The sequence below is a fragment of the Buteo buteo genome, chromosome 10 (assembly GCF_964188355.1).
Source record: "Buteo buteo chromosome 10, bButBut1.hap1.1, whole genome shotgun sequence".
NCBI classification, from domain to species: domain Eukaryota; kingdom Metazoa; phylum Chordata; class Aves; order Accipitriformes; family Accipitridae; genus Buteo; species Buteo buteo.
In genome coordinates, this window is record NC_134180.1 from 28,475,500 (window position 1) to 28,500,340 (window position 24,841).

The following is a 24,841-nucleotide window of genomic DNA, read 5'->3' on the forward strand; positions in this document are numbered from 1 at the left end:
CCCAGGGCAGGTCCTAGGCACAGCAACGTTGGTCGTCACCCTCGCCGTTTTCTTAGTTGGTTTTTTTTTTTCCTTTCTCTTTTTAATTGAAGTTACATCCTTTGGAGAAATATGAAAGAGCTGTGAGTGTTTGTGGAGACAGGCTGGGATTTGAAATCGTTCTTGACATACTGGGGAAATGATCTAGAAAATATGAAGGTTTGGTTCTATAAAGAAACCCCCAAAGGCGAAGCCCTCCCCAACAAACAGGTTTTGCAGAAAGCAGAGATGATCCCACCCCGCGGCAGCAGCACGGCCGGGGTGACCGGGGTGACCGGGGATGTAGCGTTTGCTGCCCAAAGCGGAGGGTGGGGTGGGGTGGGGGCAAGACTCTGCAAGCCCTGGGTTGGGGGTTTTGGGGAGACCCTGCCCTTGCAGCTGGGCACAGCCCGTACAGCCCCTAGGGAGGACCCTTATTTCGAGGAGTGTTCTGGTTCGTGGTGTCACTGTTATAGTGTGGTGTTCTAGGGATACTAAGTTCTAAGTTTGAGATGCTGAATACAAGTGTTGTTGCATTTAATCTGCCATCACAGCAGCACTCTTCTGCCTGCACTAGTGCTGATCTCAAGTCCTCGTTGTCCGCAAGGTGTTTTTTTTAAAAAAACCCCTGTGTAGCTGCATATAGTTATGCCATAATATATTAGCTTTTGAGCCTCAATTACCAGTCACCAGTAGCTGTATACTCAAATCCTTCAGCTACATTTACCATTTACCAAATCTCCAAAGACATGACACAACCCAGTAGTGAATGGCTTGGCTTTTCTATCATGTGCCATCAGTTTTACAAGGGAAGGGTTTAAAACAAATGGGACCAGAATATAGTGCCAGTAAAAACACGGCAAAGTATTTGCCATGCTTCAAAACCGTATTTTTTTATACCCTATGGATGCAATCTTTGATCTAGGAGCAAAATCCACAGTTTGTCAGACATTATAAATTATATCCCAACTGACAATTATAAAAAAAAAAATCAGCTGAAGAGCATTATGCAAACCAAGCTGTCTTGGGTAGGAGCCACAGATGTGTTGATGAGAAACGGAATCCAGTCCCTTCCCGCCGTCAGCTGGGCAGCAGCTTCGGTTCCCCACCCACGGAGGAGAAGGTGGGTGAGCAAACGGTGGTTGCGTGGCACCAACGTGAACCCCTCAGCGCCAGGGCTGCCGTAACCCTCCTCGTGCAGGTTCCTGATGGGAGCGGTGCGGGTGGCTCCGGCTGCTCCGGCTGAGCCCAGCTCCGTGCCCCAGCTGCGGGGCACCGGGGGAGCCAGGGCCCAGGCCAAACCCTGGAGCCAGGAGCAGCCTGGGGGACCTGTGGGGCTGCCTCCAAAGGGACAGGGAAAACTTCCGAGGGGAGAAGGGGGCTCCACCGTGGGGTGAAGACGCCGCCCCTAGTTGCGTGATGTGAAAGGCGTTTGGGTGAACCACGCTTCGTATGCCTTTGTAAACCAAGGGGTTTGTGCCTGTAACACCCGTCAGCCTCGCCTGTTCCACCTCGTGGGGCAACCCTCACCAGCAGTCCTCTACGGCTAGTGGCACCAGCGAAAGGGGCTGACGTGTTAGCCCTGTAAGAGAAGGCAGGCGAGAGAAGCATGAACGTCAGCGGCGTTCAGCCGTGGCCTTTGTGACGATGACGGGAGGTTTGTGTTACTGGGTGAAGTCCCCGTCCCCAGAGTGCAGCACTGTGGGTGACAGCCTGTCCCGCTTGCAGCAGGGTGGGTATCGGCATGGTGTCACAGGAGGGCTGTCCGGGGATTTTGCACAATCCTGCTGGGACACTATCAGTTAGATAAGCTGTGTGCCTTATGGTCAGGTCAGGATAACCTGGGCAAAGTCAGCACAGACTGCAATAGCATTGGGTGCTTCCAGCGAGTTAGGATAATTAGTAGTTTTTCTTATACAATAAATATTTTGGCTTTAACTTTATTTTAATACTTTTAAGCACTTGTTTCAGAAGGTACTTCCAGTGCATTCAGTTGGTGAAGTGAGAACAAAAGTGCTTGTGATGGTTTTGGCTCAGCAATAACAGACGGTGCCTTGTCCCTCACCCCCTCTCCCTCAAAGGATGTGAGTGGTTGATAAAAAGTTGATAACTCAACAAAATTCACTGTGCCTGTTAATAATTCTTCTATAAAAGCCGCACGCTTTCCCTTGCAGTCTTCAGTTGCTTTTAGCATGAAGGGACTCATCTTGGCCCTGGTGCTCGCCCTTGTGGGTAAGTTGAAGCTTCACCAGCACTGCCGAGCCGTGATGTCCACTGTGGTCCTGAGCAAACTGCATCTCCTCAGGGCCTTTCAGGGTTATTTACAGCTTAATTTGCTGAAGCCCTTTTATGACTTCGGCCGTAAACTATTAGATTCCTGTGCCTAAGCTTAGCGGCAGGGGAAAAGGCGAGCAAGCAGCAGCTAGCAAGCGGGGCTGGCATGGGCTTGGTGTCCCCGCGGTGTGGGGTGTACCCTGGGAGCCCATTACTGGTTGTTTGCCAACCATTAGCACAATGAGTAAATGACCGATAAGTGAAAGGATCCACAGAGATGGGGGGTTTCTCATGCATCCTTCTCTTTCCTCCCACACAGGGGGCCAGAAGCAGGACCTCGGTAAGTGTGCTTCCACTGCCAGCACGCAGATCCCACACTGCCCTCCCCTACGGCCGTGCCTTGCCCGCCGCTTGCACCTATTTTGCGGCAGTAGCAGCCTCACCCTTCTTTGCTGGGATGGTTCCTGCGAATAACATCACAACAGACATAGCGAAGGAGGTGTTTCTGTTATATTTTTCTTTCTGTAGAGCCTGTTTTTCATACCGGCAAGACCTACCTGTATGGCTACGAGAGCTTCATCCTGCATGGGCTGCCCAGCAGAGGCCTGGCGATGGCAGGGGTGAGGCTGACCTGCAAGCTGGAGATCACCTATGTGTCTCACAGCGACCACCTTCTCCAGGTAAATCCCGACGGGCAGTGATGATGTCCCTAGTGTGGGCAGAGGTGTGGACACGGGCGCTGAGCTTTGCACCTCATACCCCTGAGCCGTGCTGGGGGAGACCCGAGGGCACCGCTGGAGTGCCTGCACCTGTAGCCGAACTGCTTTGGGTTACTGGTAGTGACCTACAGGCAGTGCCACAGGCTTCCTCGCAGCCCGCATCTCTGCGGGAGGGAGCCAGAGCTTCTCCAGCTCTGCTGCCATCAGTACCTGAACCCCCTCGACTAAAGCTGCCTTAGGTTCATCTCCATGTGGAAATATGGCAGGCAGCTGCTTTAAAGAATTGTCCTTAAGATAGTTTTACTAACTATCTTACTACTAACTAACTAGTACTACTAACTTACTAACTAAGGTAACACTAAGCTTAAATATGAAAATGAGAATTCAAGCATGAAATACCCATGTTTTTCAACCTGGTCTATAGCCTCAGAAAAGCTTGGTGCTGGAATTCAGATATCACATGAGAAAGTCCCATCTGTCTCCATTATCTTCCTTTTGATATTCTTCACATAGTTATTAATTCAAATGTGAAGAATTCTAATGGTAATACTTGTGCTTGGCATAATGATATCAGATCTGGAAGCGGTGTTACTCATTGAAAAGATTAAACGAAACAGCTTAAAATACTGGCATGGAATGAAAGACCACAGAAAAGGGATCTAGAAGACACCACGTGGGGAGAAAGCTGTAAGAGGGCACTTAGCATTTATCCTAGGAGTTTGCTCAGTCTGTAATCCTCTGCATATATTATTGAAACAGCGTGAAGGAATACCTATTACCAAACCTTACACACTGCTGCAATTGCAGGCTCTGTGTAACCTCGCTAGAGTTGCTATAACTTTAGCAATTGCAGACAATAGTCTTGAGTAGGATTTAATTTGAGAAAATGTGACAAGAGGCAAACCACCCTTGCATCATCGATTATAAATGCCTAAAATGAAACAGAGCACTAAACCCACACCATTTCCCTCTATGCAGGAACGTGTACTTCTGTGTTCAAGGGTGAGAGGTGTGCACGTATGTGTATGCAACTAGATACATACGTGCATGCAGGCACTCACTTCCCACTAGGTAGCAGTCAAGGACTTGTGCGCAAGCTTTGCAGCTTGATAAGCTCAAAATTATGACAGTCACTTCCAAAGAAAGAGATGTCATCTCCCGCTGGGCCATCTCCCATGTGAGGTCCTGCGGTCATCTCTGCTTCCCTATCAGCTGTGACGTGCTGGACCTGGAGCGGCAGACAAAATAGTCCCCATGGGTTTAGGCAGGGAGCTTGAGCAATGGCTTGGCTGCCTTGCAGGCTGAAGGGAGATCTCGCTGGACATCTGGGGATAACAGGCGAGTATCCTTTCCATACAGATTGCTGGCAACTGGCGTTTCATTCACCCAGCAAGCCTCACCAGACTTGCTGAAGTTTTGAATGCTGCTTGCACAATCCTATTTTTCTGGCAGAAATCCTTCACGGAAATTGCATTTTCAAGGACACTTCCTAGGCCCAGCACAGAGGCCCAAGGAGGAAAAAGGTTTCCTGTGGTGTTGGACAAGTGGCTTGTGTCTGGCCGTGGAATGGAAGTGCCCAGTTTCCCTGTTGTTGCACTATTTCAAACTGATGGTGAACAGGATGAAAGTTTTCCTAATTTTGTTCACAGATTCGATCACCAAAGCTGGAGGAATACAATGGCTTCTGGCCCACGGACCCCTTCACTGCATCTTCAAGGCTCACAGAGACCATTGCTGCATGCTTCAGCCAAGCCTTTAAGTTTGAATACACTGATGGAAGGGTTGGAAGTATATTTGCCCCTGAGGACTGTCCCATCCTGTGCACTAACCTAGTGAGAGGGATTCTGAACATGATGCAGATAACCATCAAAAAGTCACAAAATGTGTATGAACTACAGGAGGTTTGTTTTTTTCATTCTGATTTTACTTCTATTCTCATTTTACTGTTATATAGTAATTCCCCTGTACATACACTTCCCACGCAATTTTCTTTGACCTATTTATTGCTGTTTCAAGTGGAAAGTTCACTGTGTTTAATCAATACTCACAGGCTGGGATTGAAGGCATCTGCCAAACCAGATATGTTATCCAGGACGACAGCAAGAATAACTGTGCCATCATTTCCAAAAGCAAGGACCTGATGGACTGCCAGGAGAAAGCAGTGAAGAACATGGGAATGGCATACATCCGCCCCTGCCCCACCTGCCCCCTGGTACGAGCAGCACCATGCTCAGGCATAAGCCACTGCCAAACTCTTGTGCATCTCACTGACGCTAGTAGGGAGTTTGACTTGTCTGTGCTAATTAACTACTGCCTGTTCATATTTCTGAGTAGGTCTCTTTGCACTTCCAGAAAGTCAGAAACGTTAAGGGCACGGTGATATTCACTTACAAGATGAAGTATGATGGCAGCGGGGCCTTGATGACGTCTGCTATGTCTGAGCAGGTGTACCAGATCTCTCCCTTCAATGAACCCGACGGGGCAGCAGTCATGGAGGCAAGGTAGGCACCGTGCATGTCCTTAGCGTAGCCGTGATTATCAGAGCCAGGAGGAGATGCCTAAAACATATTCGCTGTTGATTTGTGAGTTAACAAGAAGCATCTGGCCTGTGGGCTGAAAAGGGCCAAGGTACCATACATCCCTCAGGATGCCCAGACAGATCCTGTGTCCTGCTGTCTGGGTGTTTTGCTGGGGCACCTGAAACATTTGTTCAACCTCTCGGAGACTTTGGTCAACTCTAATGAAAGCTCTCGCCAGTCCTATGACATTTCCAGATAATCCTGAGCAAGGCACAGAGAAGTGCACGATCTGTTTGTGGTCAATGCAATGGTCCTGCTGGGCACTCTGCTCCAACCGCTGTACGTGTCCTCCATGCACACAATGTGGTTAAAGGCTACTGATGCATTTCCTTCTTTCCCTTGAAGACAAGAACTGTCTTTGGTCGACATTAAAAGGACTCCCATCAGTGCACCAAAAACTCAGCTGCAAAACCAGGGGAGTCTTCGTTATCATTTCTCAGGAGAGCTACTCCAGATGCCAATTCCTCTAATAAGGATTAAAAATACAGATTTACAGGTATTAGAGGCTTACTTTTCATTCTCCTTCATTGTTTATAAGGCTAACAGGTCATCACATAATTATTTTAGACATGGATCCTTCCAACTGTCTGTTTTTTCCCATAGTTAACAGAAACGCTGCAGCAATTAGTTCAGAATAACGAGGAAGGAGCCACTAAAGAAGCTTCAACCAAGTTCTTACAAATGGTCCAGCTTTTTCGTATAGTGACCCTTGATCAAATTGAGTCTTTGTGGATGCAGTTTGCCAATGACCTTCCTTACAGGTAACTGCACTGCCTTCAGACAGGATTTCAGATCAGAGGCTGTCGTGGTTTAACCCCAGCCAGCAACTAAGCCCCACACAGCCACTCGCTCACTCCCCATTGTGGGACGGGGGAGAGAATCAGAAGGGTAAAAAACTCGTGGGCTGAGATAAAGTCAGTTTAATAGGGAAAACAAAAGCCGCACATGCAAGCAAAGCAAAACAGGAAATTCATTCACTGCTTCCCATTGGCAGGCAGGTGCTCAGCCATCTCCAGGAAAGCAGGGCTCCATCACGCGTAACAGTTACTTGGGCAGACAAACACCATCACTCCAAATGTCCCCCCCTTCCTCCTCCTTCCCCCAGCTGTATATGCTGAGCATGACGTCCTCTGGTCTGGAATATCCCTTTGGTCAGTCGGGGTCGGCTGTCCCAGCTGTGTCCACCCCCAGCTTCTTGTGCACCCCCAGCCTCCTCGCTGGTGGGGCGGTGTGAGAAGCAGAAAAGGCCTTGGCTCTGTGCAAGCACTGCTCAGCAGTCACTGAAACATCCCTGGGTTATCAACGCTGTTTCCAGCACAAATCCAAAATACAGCCCCATACCAGCTACTATGAGGAAAATTAACTCTACCCCAGCCAAAACCAGCACAGAGGAATACTGGGCAATGGGGGTAATGAATCCTCCTCTCCCTGGCAGGCACTGGTTCCTGAGTGCCATCTGTGCTGCTGGAGCTACGGACACATTCAGATTCCTGAAGCAAAAAATTCATGATGAGAAGCTGAACATCTGGGAAGCAGCTGCGACTCTCCCTCTCGCCTTCCATTTTGTTACACCCAACAAGCAAACCCTAGAAGTTGCCTCAGTGAGTACAGAACTGTTGTGGTTTAACCCCAGCCAGCAACTAAGCCCCACACAGCCACTTGCTCACTCCCCATTGTGGCACGGGGGAGAGAATCAGAAGGGTAAAAGTGAGAAAACTCGTGGGCTGAGATAAAGTCAGTTTAATAGGGAAAACAAAAGCCACACATGCAAGCAAAGCAAAACAGGGAATTCATTCACCGCTTCCCATGGGCAGGCAGATGTTCAGCCATCCCCAGGAAAGCAGGGCTCCATCACGTGTGACGGTCACTTGGGAACCCCCTTCTTCCTCCTTCCCCCAGCTGTATATGCTGAGCATGACGTCCTCTGGTCTGGAATATCCCTTTGGTCAGTCGGGGTCGGCTGTCCCAGCTGTGTCCCCTCCCAACTTCTTGTGCACCTTCCTTCTATGTCCCTCTCACTCCTTTTTAAAGGTGAATTCACAGGATTGTAAGTGAAAGATGCAACATATTTCCTTCTAAATTTATGAAATGCAAGGTGTTAAGAAAAATGGGAAATGCTTTAGAAAATTTTTCCAAACTCTTGTTGCCAAAATTTTTTAATGGCTTTGGTATTTGATGCTAAAACCCACAAATACTAAGAAAATTTCTATTGATTTCTTTTTGCCCAAATATTTTTTTTTTTAAATAGACAAATGCAAGAAAATAATATCATCTAACCAAAGTCTAAAGTACATACAGTATAACTGGAGCAAGTCTATTTACTTTTATTGTAGCTGAAAGACTAGCATTTGAATTAACTTCTGAAAATATTTATGAAAAATCCAAAGCAATTTTATCTATTTATTTCTCAAATGTAATTTTCACTAAATACCAGCTCTAATTACTAGAAACATTAAAGACTGCTACTTCTTTCTTCTGCAGACTTTTTTGACCTGTCCCCAAATCCAGAAAGCACCATTGCATCGAGTAATTGTTTACCTGGGATATGGTAGCATGGTAAATAAATACTGTGCTCAGACTTCACTTTGTCCAAATGAACTTCTTCAGGTAGGTGACTCTCATTTCTTATTCATAAGGGGTGAAGAAATTTTTAAAATGCCTCTAATTTAGCTCTCACAATGCTGGCAATTATGTAACTCGTTGTTTACATGCCTCACTCTCAGCTGCGATTGCCTACAAAATTGCAAAGACAGAATGAAACACCAAGCTGATGCCTTTGACAAATCTGGTCTTAACAGTTCAGAATTTCAAATGTAAGTGGTAGAAGCTTGTGGGGATAATGGATCCTGTAAACAACCTGAAACTGAGTTTTGGTATGACAAATTTAAGATTAAAGCAAAATAATTATGATTCTTCTCTCTAATTTTACATTAGGTAGAGTGTACTTAAAAAATGTATTTAAAAGGCACTAAAGTGTGAATAGAAGCAAAGCTCTAGATTAGATATGTCATAGGTTAGGGCTGCCAAAGAGGCCCTGCTACATAGTTGTGTATCACTGTCAGAAATATTCAGGACATTGTCCTCGGACTATGCAGCTCTGGCTCCTTACTCAGAAGGACCACAGCACTGAGATGGCCTGCTGGTGTCTGACATGTTTAATCTTCCAAAAAAGACTGAAACAAAGCCAAGCCACCAGAAGGGTAATTTGTCTTCTCAGAACAGCAAAACTCTTTAAGTAAACTTGCTATCGCTATAGGAAGTGAAAAATACGCAAGCGTAATCCCGCAGCTGCACAGACCCTGGGCGCTGCAGGCTGACAGGGCTGGTGGAGGTCCCGCAGGGGACAACGAACGACTGAACCCGGCACCAGCTCAGGGCTGCTCTTGAACTTGCAACAGACTCTCTGGTGCAGGTATCTACCCAGGATTATCTCCTACACTCAGGTTTAGGCACAATTTAAAATCAATTACAACACTGGGTAAGGAGAAAACCAAGTTTGCTTGTATGTTCCACGTTTGGCTTCCCAATATTGATGGTGAGATATTTCCCGGGAGAAAAATCTGAACAGCTTTATTCTGAGCTTTGCACCAGCATTTGTTTTGCTTGCTATGGCAATGCATATTGTTATGCATTATTGCAAGGTAAGATTAACACAGTCTGCTCTGTTTTCAGCCACTCCACAACCTTGCTACTGAAGCCACCAGCAAAAGTGATGCCAAAGACATGGCTTTGGCCCTGAAAGCCATTGGCAATGCAGGAGAGCCGGCCAGTATCAAACGCATCCTGAAGTTTTTGCCAACATTTTCCCCAGCTGCAGCTTCATTACCAAACAGAATTCATGCTAATGCCATGTTGGCCTTGAGGAAAATTGCCAGAAAAGACCCTGTAAAGGTAACTGAAATCATTATTTAAACAAATGTCTTAGAGGGTATGATTTGGGTTGACTTAGTGATTCAGGAATAATAAAGCCATCAGGTAATGTTAGCAACTCTGGGCAGATTTCTCAGTTACTGGTCTTCCTCTTGCCCATCCTGCAAATTCCTGTCATCACGCCATCCTTGCTGATACCCTGGGAAAGAAGTGGCTTTAGTTGCTGTAACACTGGGCCCATTACTAATGGCTGTTTCTCCCAGCCCTGTTCACTGTGCACGCAGCAATATCTTCATTTTCAGTGACAGGTCCTATGCTCAAGTCTCTGTTTAGGGTTTTGTTCTCCATTCACTGCAGATCATACATGCATGGTTTAAGAACCACTTCTCACTGAGAAGTTATAAGGTACTCACAGATTCTATCTTCCTCCTGTAGGTAAGGGAGATTGCCCTCCAGGTCTTTATGGACAACACACTTGCTCCTAATGTCCGAATGGTGGCTTGTGTTGTCCTCTTCGAAACGAAGCCTGGTCTTCCAACTGTAACAGCTATGGCCATCTCGCTGCTGACAGAGCCCAGCTTACAAGTAGCCAGTTTCACATATTCACACATGAAGGCTTTGGCAGTAGGCAGGATCCCACAGCTCTATAATCTGTAAGTAGAGGAAGAAGTACATTTTTTAGTAGCAAATGGTGATTTTATTCTGGCAGTTTTCTAAGGTTTTCGTCACAGTCAACTGTCTTCATATGATTTTAACTCTTTATTACTCAGATCTGCTGCTTGCAACATTGCCATCAAACTACTGAGCCCCAGACTTGACAGGCTGAGCTATCGTTACAGCAAGGTCATCCATGTTGGCGATTATTCCTGTGAGTACCAGGTGCCCTGTTCACTGCTTCAGCTTATGTAGCCAAATTCTTCTATTGTATTCTGTGATTTTCATCCAAAATCCAATCACAGGCTGTGAGTTTAGTGCGCTCTTGAAATAAAAAAAGCACAAGAGCCTCCTAACATGCAAAATCCCCTGAGGGTGTTCTGCTACTCTCTGGGTATCTGCTGGGGAAAGAGATGCTTGCACATGGATTTAGGCCTCCTTCTTCAGTCACTGTGGTTGTGTTGACTCTGCCCTAGAACAAAGTTCTCCTCTTAAGGTTGCAAAATTGAGGACCTGTGGGACTGAATCCTGGCAGAACCCCTTGTGATCTACTATAGCATGTACCCTGCATTGGCTTACATACACGAGACACCTCAGAGACCTTAACCAAAATCTCTGCTGCTTTTTATTCCTGTGATAGTTGAATATCAGGCTGGTGCCATTTGGAGGGTCTATCTAATGAACAGTCCCAGCACCATGTTTCCATCCGATATAATAACAAAAGTAAGAGGATATTATGCAAATACTGCAACGGATATTATTGAGGTAAGTATTTCATTAAAACAGCCAGCTAGATGCAAGCCAGCTACAGACAGTATTACTTGCTGAGCCATTTGGACTGTGATGTAGTCTTTAACTCCATCTCTGGCTGTGAGGGCGGATGTGGAAGAGAAAATTTAGATAGTAATTATGATTTTACTTAGGCTTCTTCTTTTATTTGGGCTTCTTGACACATACATTCATCAATGAACACATTCAGTATAGTCATGAAAATCTAGGATAGCAGAGGAAAGCTTACACAGCAGAACATTCATCTGCCCACATAAAGTCACATGGCATCTAGGGTATTTTGCATAAGTACAGGGAAATAGCATCTGAAATTAAATTTCAGCCAGCAGTGCAGCCAGAGCAGCATGAAGCTCCATGTAACAGCGTGCAGGTATTTACTCAGCTGCTTGGGCAAGCTTTTCAGCCTGGGCTGAGCTCTGCACTGCCCTAAAATTATTCCTGCTGACTGATTTAAAGCCCGTCCTCAGCATCTGCAATCATAGCTTGCAGTCATCTGCCGGGTCGACATAGCCTTATAAGTGCAATGGCTTCATGAAGTATGTATTTAGACTGGCCTTGGTGAGTGTAATACTAGGCACAAAGGTTTTCCTGGGCTCTCTTGTCCTTGGGCTGTGACGCCTGACTCTGCTTCCTACAGGTGGCTCTCCAATCGCAAGGCCTAACCAAGCTTATCAGGAAGCAGAATATTCCCTTTGCTGAGTATGATACATACAGGACACTGAAGGAACTTGGTAAAACGGTATGTCTCCACACACCCTTCTGTTTGCAATACACAGTTACCGCCAGCGCTGGGATGGCATCACCCACCCACCCACCCACCGAGCCATCCCTTTGATGTTTCAGTGCAAAAGGAGTCAGTCATCCTGTTTGGTCATGATAAGATGGACTTACATTGTACTTAGGCTGTCAACAGATGCCACCTTTTCACTCAACATGTGTCAGCCCTTAATGTACAGTACAAAAGATGATGATGATGGTAGCCAAAATTCATGTGTTTTAAAGTGTATGTTAAAAGACAGTAAGTGGTTGCTGTTCTCTTTTAAAATGATTACTGAACAAGATTTTTGTTCATCAGTCCTCAGGTGTCACCCACTACTTACAGAAGCAGAAATTACCAAGTCCTTGCTTCATTCTTACATGGGAAAAATCCCACTGAAGTCAGTTATGCAACATAAAAAAGGCCACATTGGTTCAGACCTGTAAAATATCTATTAGTTTTTTGGCTAAGGAACCACAGTTAGCATCCTTCAGATGGGATCCACTCTTTGCTAATACATTACTGTATTTTAAGTGACATTATCTGCTTCTTCCCTTTCTCTCCATCTCTCCTTAACACCACAGCTGCTGGGATGGAAAGAACTGCCTCCCGAAGACCCTCTGGTGTCCGCTTATGTCAAAGTATTGGGCCAAGAGATTGCCTCTGTTGACATTGATAAAGACGCCATTCAGCAGATCATGATGGTACTGACAAGGCTGTTGTCTTTTTTGTCTGTGATGCTGAGTAATTTCCCTTCCCTGTGTCTTCTTACCTACTTACCTAACCTATTTCTCTGTTTTCAGAGTCTAACTGGATCATCAAACTGGCAGCCAGTGGTGAAAAAAGTGGTGGAAGAGGTCCAGCGAGGTATTTCAGGCCAATGGACCCTGCCGGCAATGGTGGGCGAGCTGCGGCACATTGTCCCCACGGTGGTCGGTGTGCCGCTGGAGCTCAGTCTGTGCGGTGTTGCGCTGGCCCAGGCTGCAGCTGACGGTGAGCTTGGGATGCCAGTCTGAGCAGTTTCCCCACAATAATTGTGGGTCCAATCCCTCCACTGAAATTAAATCCCTCTATAATCTTGAAAAATATTCTTGTAATATGGAAACATTAGTGTTCAGCTACCTCCAAAAGGTTTGAGAAGTAATTAGCATGTTTCACCTTGGACATATTGGTATAACTCTGGTTTGGAGTAGCAATCTTTAAATAATCACGTAAAGTATTTCAAAATGTTAAAGCACTGCCCATGTGTTAACTACTATGTTTATTGAAAACGTTGTATCATCTCCAGCATTAATTGTTTCTCTGTTCATATAATTCCTGTCTGTCTTTTGCAGTGGATATACAGATATCACCACCTTTATCTGACAATTTTAGACCTTCACAGTTGCTGGAAACCAAGATGGATATTCATGCTGACATCAAGCCAAAGTAAAAAATGATGTATCTTTTCACATACACACATAAGCCTTTATATTTATATTTGAAATAGATATGTGATCGCATGTTGTTATATAGGAGTCTTACTTGTCCCAAATTTGGGATGGCTGTGCTAGTCCAGAGCAGTGAAGTTGTGAGAAAGCAACACAGTCAGCTGATGCTTTACAACCCTGCAAATGTAGCAATGTGCACTGTATCCCACAGGAAGCTGTACTGTTCTGCCATTGCTAAAAATGCTCACATTTGTACCTCTTCGGTGACTAAAGATACTAAGCTGTGAAGATATATTTGCTTACGTATGAACAGGTTTTTACAAGTTCCACATAGAATCACATCACCACCTGGCACAAGCTGGGGGAATTTCAGGGGGAAAAGGGAAATGCTTCTGGATCTGCAAAACAAATGCAAAAGCAACAGTACTAATATCTATAATAGTAATAACAATGATAATGATAATAATAATAATAATAGTGATAATAATAATAAACTAGGCACAACCTGAAGCTATGAGAGTCTGGGGTTAGCTTGTCCTCAAGCAATGTGTGAGTGACAAAGCAGTGAAAGGGTCCATGTTAGCTTTGTTCATCAGATAAATCCCTTCACCTTTTCCAGTGGCACTTCAGCCTTTTTTGATCTTGTTATGATACTTCTTCATCCCTCAGTAATAGCTCTTACAATAAACAGAACAGCGTGAAAATGCAATTTTGCATTTCAAAGTTAAATATGTGCATATTAATCTGTAATTATGCATGTTTTTATTTCCACTCCTTCAGGGCATATTTTCATATGATTGCAATGATGGGGATTAATACACAATACTTTCAGAGTGGTCTTGAATTTCATGCAGAGTTCAGTGCCAACACTACAATGAAATTTGATGCCAAGATAAATATGAAAGAGAAAAATTTGAAGATTGAAACCCCTCCCTGCCATCAGGAGGTTGAGCTTGCTGCTGTGAGGTACAGAAAACCTTGTTGCATTTTGCTTATTATGTGTTACTGATTGTGAGCTCCCTGTTAAATAATCATGAACATACAGCTCCTTATTAGGCCCTGCCATACCTTGGCAGCCACATAAAGCTTAGTATTGTCTTTTTTGCACCAGCAAAGACAGGTAAGCAAAATTAGAAGATGTTACTTGTGTGCCATTTATCACCTCCATAGGAGTGAAGTTTATGCTATTTCAAGGAACATGGAAGAAATAGATTATGAAAAGAAATCCCAGCTTCTCCCCAAAGGAGAAGTACCAAGTATTTCCAACGAGCCATTTCAGCCATCAGAAAGTTCTTCAAGACCTGGCACCTGGAAGGTAAGGAGGCCTTTCACCATCAGTATTGCACAGGTAAAGAACAGACAGCTCCTCAGAGGGGCTGAGCACCTCCAACACAGCAGCTGGCTAACCAGGTCACAAACACAGAAACTATGAGACTCAGCAGGTGCCTGACATATCCCAAACCAAGCCTAACGTAAGTCCCAATGGGTTCAAGACATGATCGTTCACAGTCTGCTCACTCTCATCATCTCATGCAGGTAGAGTTTGCTTTGACAGCATGTCTTCCTATTTCTTTACAGTCATGGGGAGGGTGTGTGAAATTCATATCCTTTGTACAATACCTGTTTTTTTCCAAGCCAGAGGAACGTGGGAAAGATGGCTCTTCGGCAGGATATACATTTTTCTTCCCAAATCCTGAGGTAATCCCTGCAGTGGATTGCAGAAACCCATTCTCTTATGTGCTCTTCAGCTTCTGAGGCTGGAGTGGGAAGGATAGGTTGACTTGCAACAGGAGGGCAAGTAGCCCAAAACTGATTCAGAGAAGTAGCCCCTCCAAAGAGCCCTGCAGGTTCTCATTGGGAAGGATGCTTGTGAAAGGCTGCCTGGGAAAGGCTGGGCAGGAGACCTGTCCTCTTCCACAGAGCACTTTGGAGGAAGCCCCACTGCTTCCAGTGCTTGGATCTCTAATTTTAAGCAACGCTTCCTTCCTTAGGCAGGACTGCCATCATTCTCTTCATTAATAGGAGGAAAGACTTTAGGAGCTGTGACAATTTTTTTGTGGAAAATATCTTTGTTTGTCATATTTTTGTTTAATGCAGCAAAGCAATATTCCTAGTGTGATATCCAAGCAAAGTTCAGAAGAAGCACATCACCACAGCATAGGAGGAAGATTTTATGCACGCAACTTCTGTAGAAAATTTGAGAGTTTGGGATGTTCTGCTTGTCTCAGCCTAAAGTCACAAAATTCTGCTTTCTTAAGAAATACCTATCTGCACAAATTAATTGGAGAACTTGAAGCCAAAATAGTTTTGAAGCCAGGTACAGTCATGACAACAAGATTTTCTGTCAATCTCTGTGAATGCTGCTCAAGCAGCACAACCCTAGAATGTAAGTATCCTGACTTTAGTTCACACAGATGCTGATATTGACAAAATACAGCTGGAGATTCAGGCAGGATCCAAAGCAGCTTCCAAAGTAATTGATGTAGCAAGCTCAGGGCCTAAGGAAGAGGATGAGACATCTCTGTACGAGGACATTCAAGCTAAACTGAAGAAGATTCTAGGCATTGAAAATGTGTTCCAGGTAAGAGCCTATGAGCATTGGAGAGGGAAATATTTTCCTATAAATGAAGCCAAGGGTTTCCAGCGTGGAAAACTGGCATGAGAAAGCAAGGATTTTGGCTGGGAGGCATGGGTCTAGCTGAGTTTTGGTGTAGCTTCTGCAGTGTGCAGGGCCAGGAAGTTGTATTTCCTTGAAAGCCTGTGGTGAGCAGCTTGTCTGACACCCAGAGGAATGTTACAGAACAAGCTATAAATTCATAATACTTTGAACTGTTTTTGGAGGTTGCAAATAAAACACGGCGCCGTAAGAAACGGATTCAGAGTAAAGAAAAGATTGCAGTTATGGACCTCTGGGCAAAACCCAGTGCAAGCCCCCTCTCCAGCTCATCCTCTTCTTCCACTGCTTCCTCTGCTGATGGTAAAGAGCCTGGAAATGAATACAAGAAAGATGAAATAAGGCAATCTGGGAAGAAGCATGGCAGCAGCAGCAAGAGCAGCAGCAGGAGCAGCAGTGGCAGGAGAAGCAGCAGCAATAGTGTCAGCACTACTAGCAGCAAAATCTGCAGCAGCAGCAAAGACCACTCTGGAGATAGGCACTGCAGTGAGAACACTGAATATTCCAACCAACAGGTAATTCACCCAGGCTAGAACTCTTTCTATATCTTGTAGTGAATACTTTTGTACATCAGGAAATTGTGCCTATAGAGCATGGACCAAAGAAAGAGAAAACAGGCTGTTGAGGGTGACTCACCTGTTGAGGTAACCACCTAGTAGAGCTTTTTCCCCTTTTTAACCTCTCTGGTTCTCTGAAGCATTTCAGCTCAGAAGTTTCACATTCCAGAAGATTTCAGTTTAAAATGTTTAAAAAATGTAATTTTGTTTTGCCTTTTTCCCATACTCAGTACTGAACTTTTTAATGCATTTGTCAAAAGCCTTTGTCTTCTCTTAGATCCTCTTACATACTATCTGTTTTCACAGGCAAATCTACCTGTTTACCGGTTCTGGTTCAAGCCAGCAGATAAACAGGTACATTTACTGCTTATACTATGAGCAGGGCCTACAACTGCTCCCACTAACTTTGCTGCAATTAGAGCTTAGTTCTCTGAGAATAAAAATATGAGAAATTAATTCTGCAACAACTTCCAATGCTAAACAACTTGCTTCAAAGTGATTCTCTGTTTCTGCAGGACCCAGGAAGGGAAGTCCTGAACTGCAGCATCAGCTCCTCCTCTTCTTCAGTTAGTGGTGAAGGCATCTCTAGAGCCACGTCTCAGGTGAGTGTCTTAATCTACAAGAAATAAAAACATCTACTTTGGATTTCCAGTTATTGTATGTTTATACAGAATAGGAAAAATATGGTGATTTAGCATATTGCATAATATATAGAAAGAAAACAAATTGTTTCCTGTTTTATAAAGGTGCGCACACTGGATAGCCATTGAATGTTTTTTAATATTCACTGAATACAGGCTATATTTTTAAATGAAACTGGAATGTATTGCTGAGTATGTTGAAATCTCTGTTACTCAGTAAATAATTCACTATAAAAAGGAGAACACTTTAGAAGTGCTGACCTGCTTGATCAGAAACAGGTTTCAGGTATATTTTTTATTGCATAGCTCTTTGTGAAAGTTCAGGACTTGACTTTGCCACTCTTTTGTTCATTAGGTCTTCACTGCCAAGTATTTCTGTTCATGTTAGGAAGACCATGCAAGGCTTTTGAAAAGACCTTGATTTTTTGCAGTAATGCTCCAACTTTGAGAGCAATCCAGGTGTTTATCGAGGAATGACTGCATAGTAAATAGTTAATGGTACCTGGTCCTTCTGTAAGAACTATTGTAAGAACTGATGGAATCTTGAGCAGATTTCATCAAAGGAAAATTTCACACATTTCAGACAATGACCTACACGCCTACAAAATAGTAAACCTTACTTTGCTGAGGCACCCCCTCTGCACCAGCAGCTCCTGGTCCCAGTTGTTAGCGCAAGTAGCTTGCAGAAAAAAGGCAACCAGATCTACCTTCTCCCCTACCCGTTTCGGTGTAACTTGAATTCACCTCTCTTGTCCGTCTTTTCAGCACATTACTACTTCCCTGAACTCTTCCCAGCCTTCCCCAACGCTCTCGCCACATACACCTTCTTCCTCAGCCACAGCCTTGCTCTTTCCCCATTTCCCCCTAAGCCCTCGCCAGCTCTGTCTCACCTGACCCTTCTGTGGGTCTCTGTCAGTCACGCCTGGCAGCCCAGGGAGGACCCGCTGCCCCACAGCTCGTCCCACCTGCAGGTGTCCCCTGGCCAGGTGGGGACCCCTGTCCCACAGCTCAGGTAGGGCACTCACAGCCCGAGCGGATGCTGCTGCTGGGCGCAAGGCTCCGACTTTGAACGGGGCCCCGTGCTGCTCTTTGCGCAAGTACCCCGCTTCGGACTGCACTGAACAGATCCCTCTGTCAACACAAACTATCACGGCTTTAAACAGGTGGTTAAATGAATTTTATCAAAAAGACTATTAGCTAAACTACCCAGCTGAGCTGGGTAATATTGGTTTTTTATACAGTAGGGTCTTACTCCATACTTCCTTTTGTTACACTGAAATTACTTACAAAAAGATTCCTAACACTACTGTTTTACTTGCATAGGTCGCAACAGCTCTCCCTTGAAAGACTGTGGCAAAACCACATATGAATTGAATAAATTGAGCGGTGGTCTATGATGCTGTCCCGTACTTCACATAAAAAGACTTCCTGAATGAAACTTTTCCTTTACAAATATTTTTTATCTGTGGTTTTAATATAGTAATATTAATACTTTGCTTATGTCTTTGGTCTCTATTTCCTCTCTACTGACTTAAGCCTAAATTCTTGGGAGACAGTAAGCCACCGATCCTGGCTGCAGTCCTTCGTGCCATCCACAGAAACAAGCAGCCGACGGGATTACAGCTTGTACTGTACACTGATACACAACCCATGAGATCGAGGATACAGTTATTTGTTTCAAGCATCACAGGATCAAGTAGATGGAAACTCTGTGCTGATGCTTCAGCAATAAATTCCCATAAAGTATCAGTAAGTTTAAAATAATGATCAGCTCAAATGTAAATGAAATATAATGATCTTACTAGGTTTTATACAAAAATATATATATTCCCCTCTACTAGGGTTCTCTTAAATGGGGTGAAGATTGCCAGGACTACCAGATTGCTACTCAGATTGCAACAGGGCAATATGCTGCTTATCCAGCTATGCAGGTGAAGCTGGAGTGGCCAAAAGTACCTTCAATAGTCCGAACAACTGCAAGATGGTGAGATTTTACTTTAGTTTTTGAAAAATTCACCTGTGCCAATGCTCCAGATAATTACAGGTTCAGTTCTGCAATTTCTGAGCTGGAAAAATTCCCCTTAATCAGTATGATATTATAAAATCAGATTACATGTGTCTGTTTTTTCTGTGTATTCATTCCCTCAAAGCGTAGTGCATTTTAGTTTGCAGGAAAACTAAAACATCTCCTTGAAACAAAGGAGATGATGGGATTCATGTAATCTATTGCAGACTTTTAATTTAAAGTGCCTGAATTAGGAATTTGATCTCCTGATGCTTCCTAATTGATGGAGGCTCAGAGCAGAAGCCTAACCTTGGTTCTTTGAAGGAGTCTGTCTCTTACTGACTGTACCAGGAGAGTAATTTCCTAATGTAGGCACCTTACCTCTGGCTTCTGAAGAAGGTGATACAAATGCTTCCTACAAGGCTTGTTGTACACTAAATAGCAAATGTTGTGTGACGCTCAGTGTAAGAAAACTATAACTGCTGGGTTCAGTTCACATATGTGTCTATCCATATACATATAGTATCCACTGTATTCATTCATTCATTGTATTCATACATGCATTTGCCCACAATAACATACACATCCATATCAAAGCCTAATCATTTTTCATAGTACTACCAAAATACAGACACATACAACTCAGTTATCTAAATATGCATGCAACACAAGCTTTCACATTAAAGGCATACAGGTGATTTGGTAAACAAATGTCCACTGAAGAGGATAATTTTTCATATTAGGTTGAATTACCTGAAGTGCTGTTATCTGCCCTTATTAGAGGGAGTGAAACCATCCAATTGACTACCCTGGAGCAAAGCTACAGAACTCAGCTTTTTTCTGCTCTGAGACTAAGCCCTTTTAAAAGGAATATTTTCTGTATTTCTCTGTTTGAGTCCCAAGCCTGTAAGGGAACCCAATCATAGAGATCCCTTGGTCAACTCATTGACAGTGGGTGAAGGATCCTTGCTAAAAGCTACCACTACAGGACTGACACATTAATATGAGGTCTTCTATTTTTTTGCATGTTAGTATTTTAGTTTTTATGTAATCTGTGCCTATTTTTAACTCTGAATATGTTTAAAACAAGTTGGCTATACCTTTCATATCACTCTGCCATCCAGTCTCCTGAAGACCATTTCAATGATTAACAGTTAAAACCTGCCTGCCCTTCCTCCCATACACAACATCATGTATTACCAAACCCTGATACAAAACATGTCTAACACAGAATGCATATTGCTTTATGGGGGTATTTTAGGTTGAACGAATAATAAACAATTTTTTTCAAAGAGCATTTTAATCACTTACTTCCTTTTCCAGGTTCTACTCATTTCTTCCAGGAGCTGCATATGTGCTTGGGTATTCCCAAAGGCAACAGCATGGTCCCTCTCACTGGGCAACCTTGGTTATGGCTCTGACATCTCCAAGAACCTGTGATGTGGTCCTCAAGCTACCTGAGGTAACTATTTCCACTATCTTTTCTCCTGGGGCGTTCAGTACTTATGAAATCAAAAGTTAATGGCTTTTTTAACCCACTGATTATTTTTTTTTAATTTATTAAACTATAAAGAAGCTCCCATCACAAGGACGTTATACTCACGCAGTTAGTTCCGTTATGAAAATACCTTACAACACAGTTCTCTTTCTCATTTAGCATGCAAACACATGAAATAAGAAACAGGTTACAAAACAACCATCACGATTTATAGCACATTAACAATAACTTACTAAAAAGACCACTCCTCCCCAAATCTTCAGGAAGATGACAGGATTTCCTGTGTCTTGGAAAAGATAATAAAACCAGGCCATAGATGAGTATGATGGCCAAATAGCAGCCCTCAACATATAGGCAAGGAGAAGGTGTGCATCTCAGGTAAACAAACTGTTCGGACTGTGAGCAAATGTGATGTACAACTCCCAAATAAGCTGCAAATTGGTGAATATCAAACTTCACTTATAACCCTGCTATTCTATAGGTTGCAGATGTGTCAAACTGTAGAGCTATTTCATGCTTTAGACAGAGGACTTGATTTCTTTTTAGCCCTGACCTAAATCCAGATTCTACTTTAGATTTCAGTCAGTACGGTCCTCTTTGAACATTATAGGGAAACACTACGTCATCTCTACACTGTATTTTGCATTTACATTCATGTTTGTTTTCTGACTGATTTTCAGCTCACAATTTATGACAGAGCCATCAGGCTTCCCCTGCCATTCCCTTCAAGTCCAGGTACACCGATTTCAAAACTACCATCCTCTGACCGGAATGTCTTTTCCCAAGCAATGCTTTCAGTCATTGAAAACCTTAAAGGTCAGCAATTAACTATCAGCATAAGCACTGGTTGACTCTGCAGATTTTGTAAATATGATTTATACTTTTGACATAACTTGAAATTATTTTACATTCACTTAAAAAATCAGTTGGACTTCAGATAGAAATAAACCCATCTCGAAATCTGTATGATTTTTCTGTATGAAAATCTGTGAGGCTGCAAAGATGTAAAGAAAAAGAAACTTATATTAGTAAGATTAAATATTCAGTTCTATGCCAAATAGTGATTCCAAATGCATCCTTTCCCAAATGCATCCATTTCAGCTTCACTGCAGAGATTACTTGTGAAGAAAAAGGCATTACAAAATTTACAAGAGGGACATCTAAATGACCTCAAATTTGGGGTGCTCTGCTTGATTAGCGCTGTTATGTAGAAGCTAAAACAGCTTCAAAAGTATATCCATTAATTTCACCTCCTGCACTTGATTTTGAGGGGATTATTGTTTCATTAATGCTGTAGTAAGAGCTAATCACATTATACTCACTTAGGGTAAATTTTAAATGGAAAAGCTTTATGTAATCCTGGGATAAGGAATCACATTTTGCTTGAGATCAGTGGGCTAATATCATACCTATGCATATTTCTTTGGTAAACACCAAAACTAGTCCATATTAATTAAAACTGCTGTAAAATAATTTCTAATCAGAGCTGATAGGATTTCCAACAAAATACCATTACAGTGAAAAAGCAAAAAGTTCACTCCAGTGTGGCTCTTTTTCCTCACCATCTTCTAACTTCTTCTAATCCTGGTTATGACTTGATAAAGGTAGCAGTGTTTTAGTGAATTTCCTCTAGTGTTAATGATATGTGAACTGTTAACAACATTTGAGTAATTCTTTTGACTACAACAAAGTTACAAAAGCCAAAAGGCCACAAACAGAGAGTTGCACCAGCACCAGCTGTGAGCAGAATTTATCTCACACAACGATTGAATCATAAGTGGGTTGTGCTGCTGCCCGGGGACTGGCAAAGTTTTGCTTTTGTATTACTACAAATGCAATATTTCATCTGAAGGAATCATTTTGCTTTTACGTGGGAATAGGTAACACTGGAAAATGGTTTTGGGTTTGGGTTTGGTTTTTTTAATTGCGAATCTAAAATAGAGTAACTGTCTTATACAAAGTGTAAAAGGCTTGCTTTTGACTGATTATTTTTTTTTTTCAGCTCGTTGTTCAGTTTTCCAAAATACAATCACAACCTTCAATGGTGTTGAATTTAACTATTCAATGCCTGCAAATTGCTACCATGTCTTGGTGCAGGACTGTAGTCCAGAACTGAAATTCCTGGTGATGATGAAAAGACTTGAAGAATCTGCTGACCTTACAGAAATAAATGTCAGACTTGCTAGCCAGTAAGTAATTGCAAACTTAATGACAAATAGATGTCAAGCTGAATATGCTATAAATGTGAAGACCAGATTGTTAGGGCAGATTGGTGCTAGCATATGACTCATGCAAAAATTACTGATGTCAATGGAAAGATTTCTTCTAGGAGTGCCACTGGGATTTGGGACTTTGTCTTTCAAAAGTGCTTCTGAAATATATCTGAGGTTCACAGTAACCTAAAGTCTTTACTGCCCAAAATTCTTCATTAATTTGTTAGCATTTAACCATCTCATTTTGGTTCTCAGTAATTAGGTAGACACATAAACCATAAATCCAAAAGGGACTATTGTAATCATTTAGTCTGGCCTCCTACACTAAGCTAATAATTAGAACTAATTAGCACCCACAATCAGCTCAGCAGAGATGTTGAGAAGTGGACATAACTAAAACGGGATTTACTTATCCCAGATTAGAGGCACTCTCTTAGGTCATCCCTTGGTGCATAATGTTCTAATTTATTTGAAATTAACTTAAGACACACTTTGTTTCATCTTGGAGCAATCGCCTCTGCCATCATAGGTTCTTCTTTAAAAGTATAGTCTGATACTCTAAATTGTATGGGATTATGCATACCAAAATCATTGTAGGGAGTATTCTTCAAAGTTCCTAAATAGCCTTTGATCTGTAAGGTTTCATTACAAGTAATTATTTATTTCTGAAAATTGTGTAACTAACTGTGCCATAATGTTAGAGAAATGGAGAGAAACTAGTATTCTCTGCACCTGTTTTGTGGAAGAACAGAAGGATGCTTGTTTTATAGACTGTGTCTTTGTGATAAAGACATTCCTCCTCACTGTAACATTCCTGATCTTTTCATAAAACTCTATGGATGTGCTTTTGATGTGCTTGAGCTTCATATTTCTTCATTAGAGCAAACACTGCTCTGAAGAAAATACTACAATGCACAGACTATTCAGGCTGTAAGAGAACCACCGTAGGGAATCCAATCTTCCTTTGAAATGTAAAGCACCTTCAATTTATGCGAACATAATAGCAATTATATTGTTCCGTGGCAAGGGTCCCTGTAGCCTGGTGTCTTCCTGCCTGAACCATGGCCACAAGCAGACACTCCGAGATGAGTAAAGCCAGGGAAAGTTGTATTGTGAGCACTCCTGGCACGCTTTCCTGGGCTTTCTCAATCTTCCTCCCAAAGGGTAGTAGGTGATTCATGCCAGAATGATACGAGCATCCTGCAGTGTTGGTTCTACCAGGACTAGAAATTGTGAGCTGAGTAGAGCAAAGGACAAGCATTTGTTTATACTCATTTCCTTTACTTAAAGTGAGGTTGACATGTGTGTTTCCAATGGACTCATCCAGTTGAAGATTAATGGTGTTCAAGCCCCAACAGATGTTCCATACACATCTAATTCTGGTAAGAGACTCATCTTTATATTTTGTTTAATCTTTTCTCATCTTTTGAAGAAGGAGAGGACATGATCCTGCAAACCTCTCTCAAGATATTAAGACTGCCCTAATTCGAGAAACAATGAGGTGATTTTAACATACCTTCATGCTAGCTTTCATAGGGGGTGGCAAGAAAGATGAGCAAAGAAAGAGGTGCTGATCCTGTGTATCTTTGCACAAACCCAATAACGCAACGCTGTGGTACCTTGTGCTGATCACAGAGACCCACAGAACAAGCATCTAGATGTGCCCTGGTCACAGCCACCCTTGTCACACGGCTTTGGCTTGTTCCAGGGCAGGCAGCAGAACAGTCTTTCTTATTTCCCCCATTTCTTTCAAGATACATTAGGGTCTGCACTAAGTCCCCAGGAATTTAACAAGTGGTTCAGGCTGGACCCTAAAACAATAGCTTCCTTTTAAAAGAAATCCCTTTTTGCTTTTTTGTTGCAGATGCAAGCATGCTGATCAGCAGCGAAAAGGAAGGTCTGTCACTAAAAGCCCCAGATTATGGCATAGATAAACTATATTATGACGGGCATAGACTTGAGGTATTTTTTAAAATTATTTTCAGTGGTTTTATTTTTAAAAGAAAAACATTTAGGTACATTTATTGTACATTTATTATTATTAAGTTTATTTATTATTAAGCACAATTTCTTTATTGCCACAAAGATTCAGGTTGCTTTCTGGATGGCTGGAAAAACATGTGGTATTTGTGGAAAATATGATGCTGAGAAGGAAAGGGAATA

General features: G+C 43.0%; 1 protein-coding gene across 1 annotated transcript; it reads left to right on the plus strand.

The window, feature by feature from the left end:
• The first annotated feature begins 1,665 nt into the window (after positions 1–1,665).
• On the plus strand, positions 1,666–24,612 carry LOC142035534 (vitellogenin-2-like). The gene is made up of 28 exons (XM_075037644.1): positions 1,666–1,750; positions 2,821–2,972; positions 4,661–4,912; positions 5,062–5,229; positions 5,364–5,512; positions 5,936–6,086; positions 6,194–6,351; positions 7,026–7,191; positions 8,072–8,197; positions 9,263–9,481; positions 9,896–10,113; positions 10,231–10,328; positions 10,755–10,879; positions 11,541–11,642; positions 12,245–12,364; positions 12,464–12,653; positions 12,995–13,088; positions 13,871–14,056; positions 14,261–14,405; positions 15,528–15,671; positions 15,932–16,067; positions 16,599–16,675; positions 16,837–16,923; positions 18,804–18,946; positions 20,291–20,429; positions 21,146–21,281; positions 22,468–22,654; positions 24,543–24,612. The coding sequence occupies exons 1-28, from the start codon at positions 1,666–1,668 to the stop codon at positions 24,610–24,612; spliced, it is 4,023 nt and encodes a 1,340-aa protein (XP_074893745.1).
• Positions 24,613–24,841: the final 229 nt, after the last annotated feature.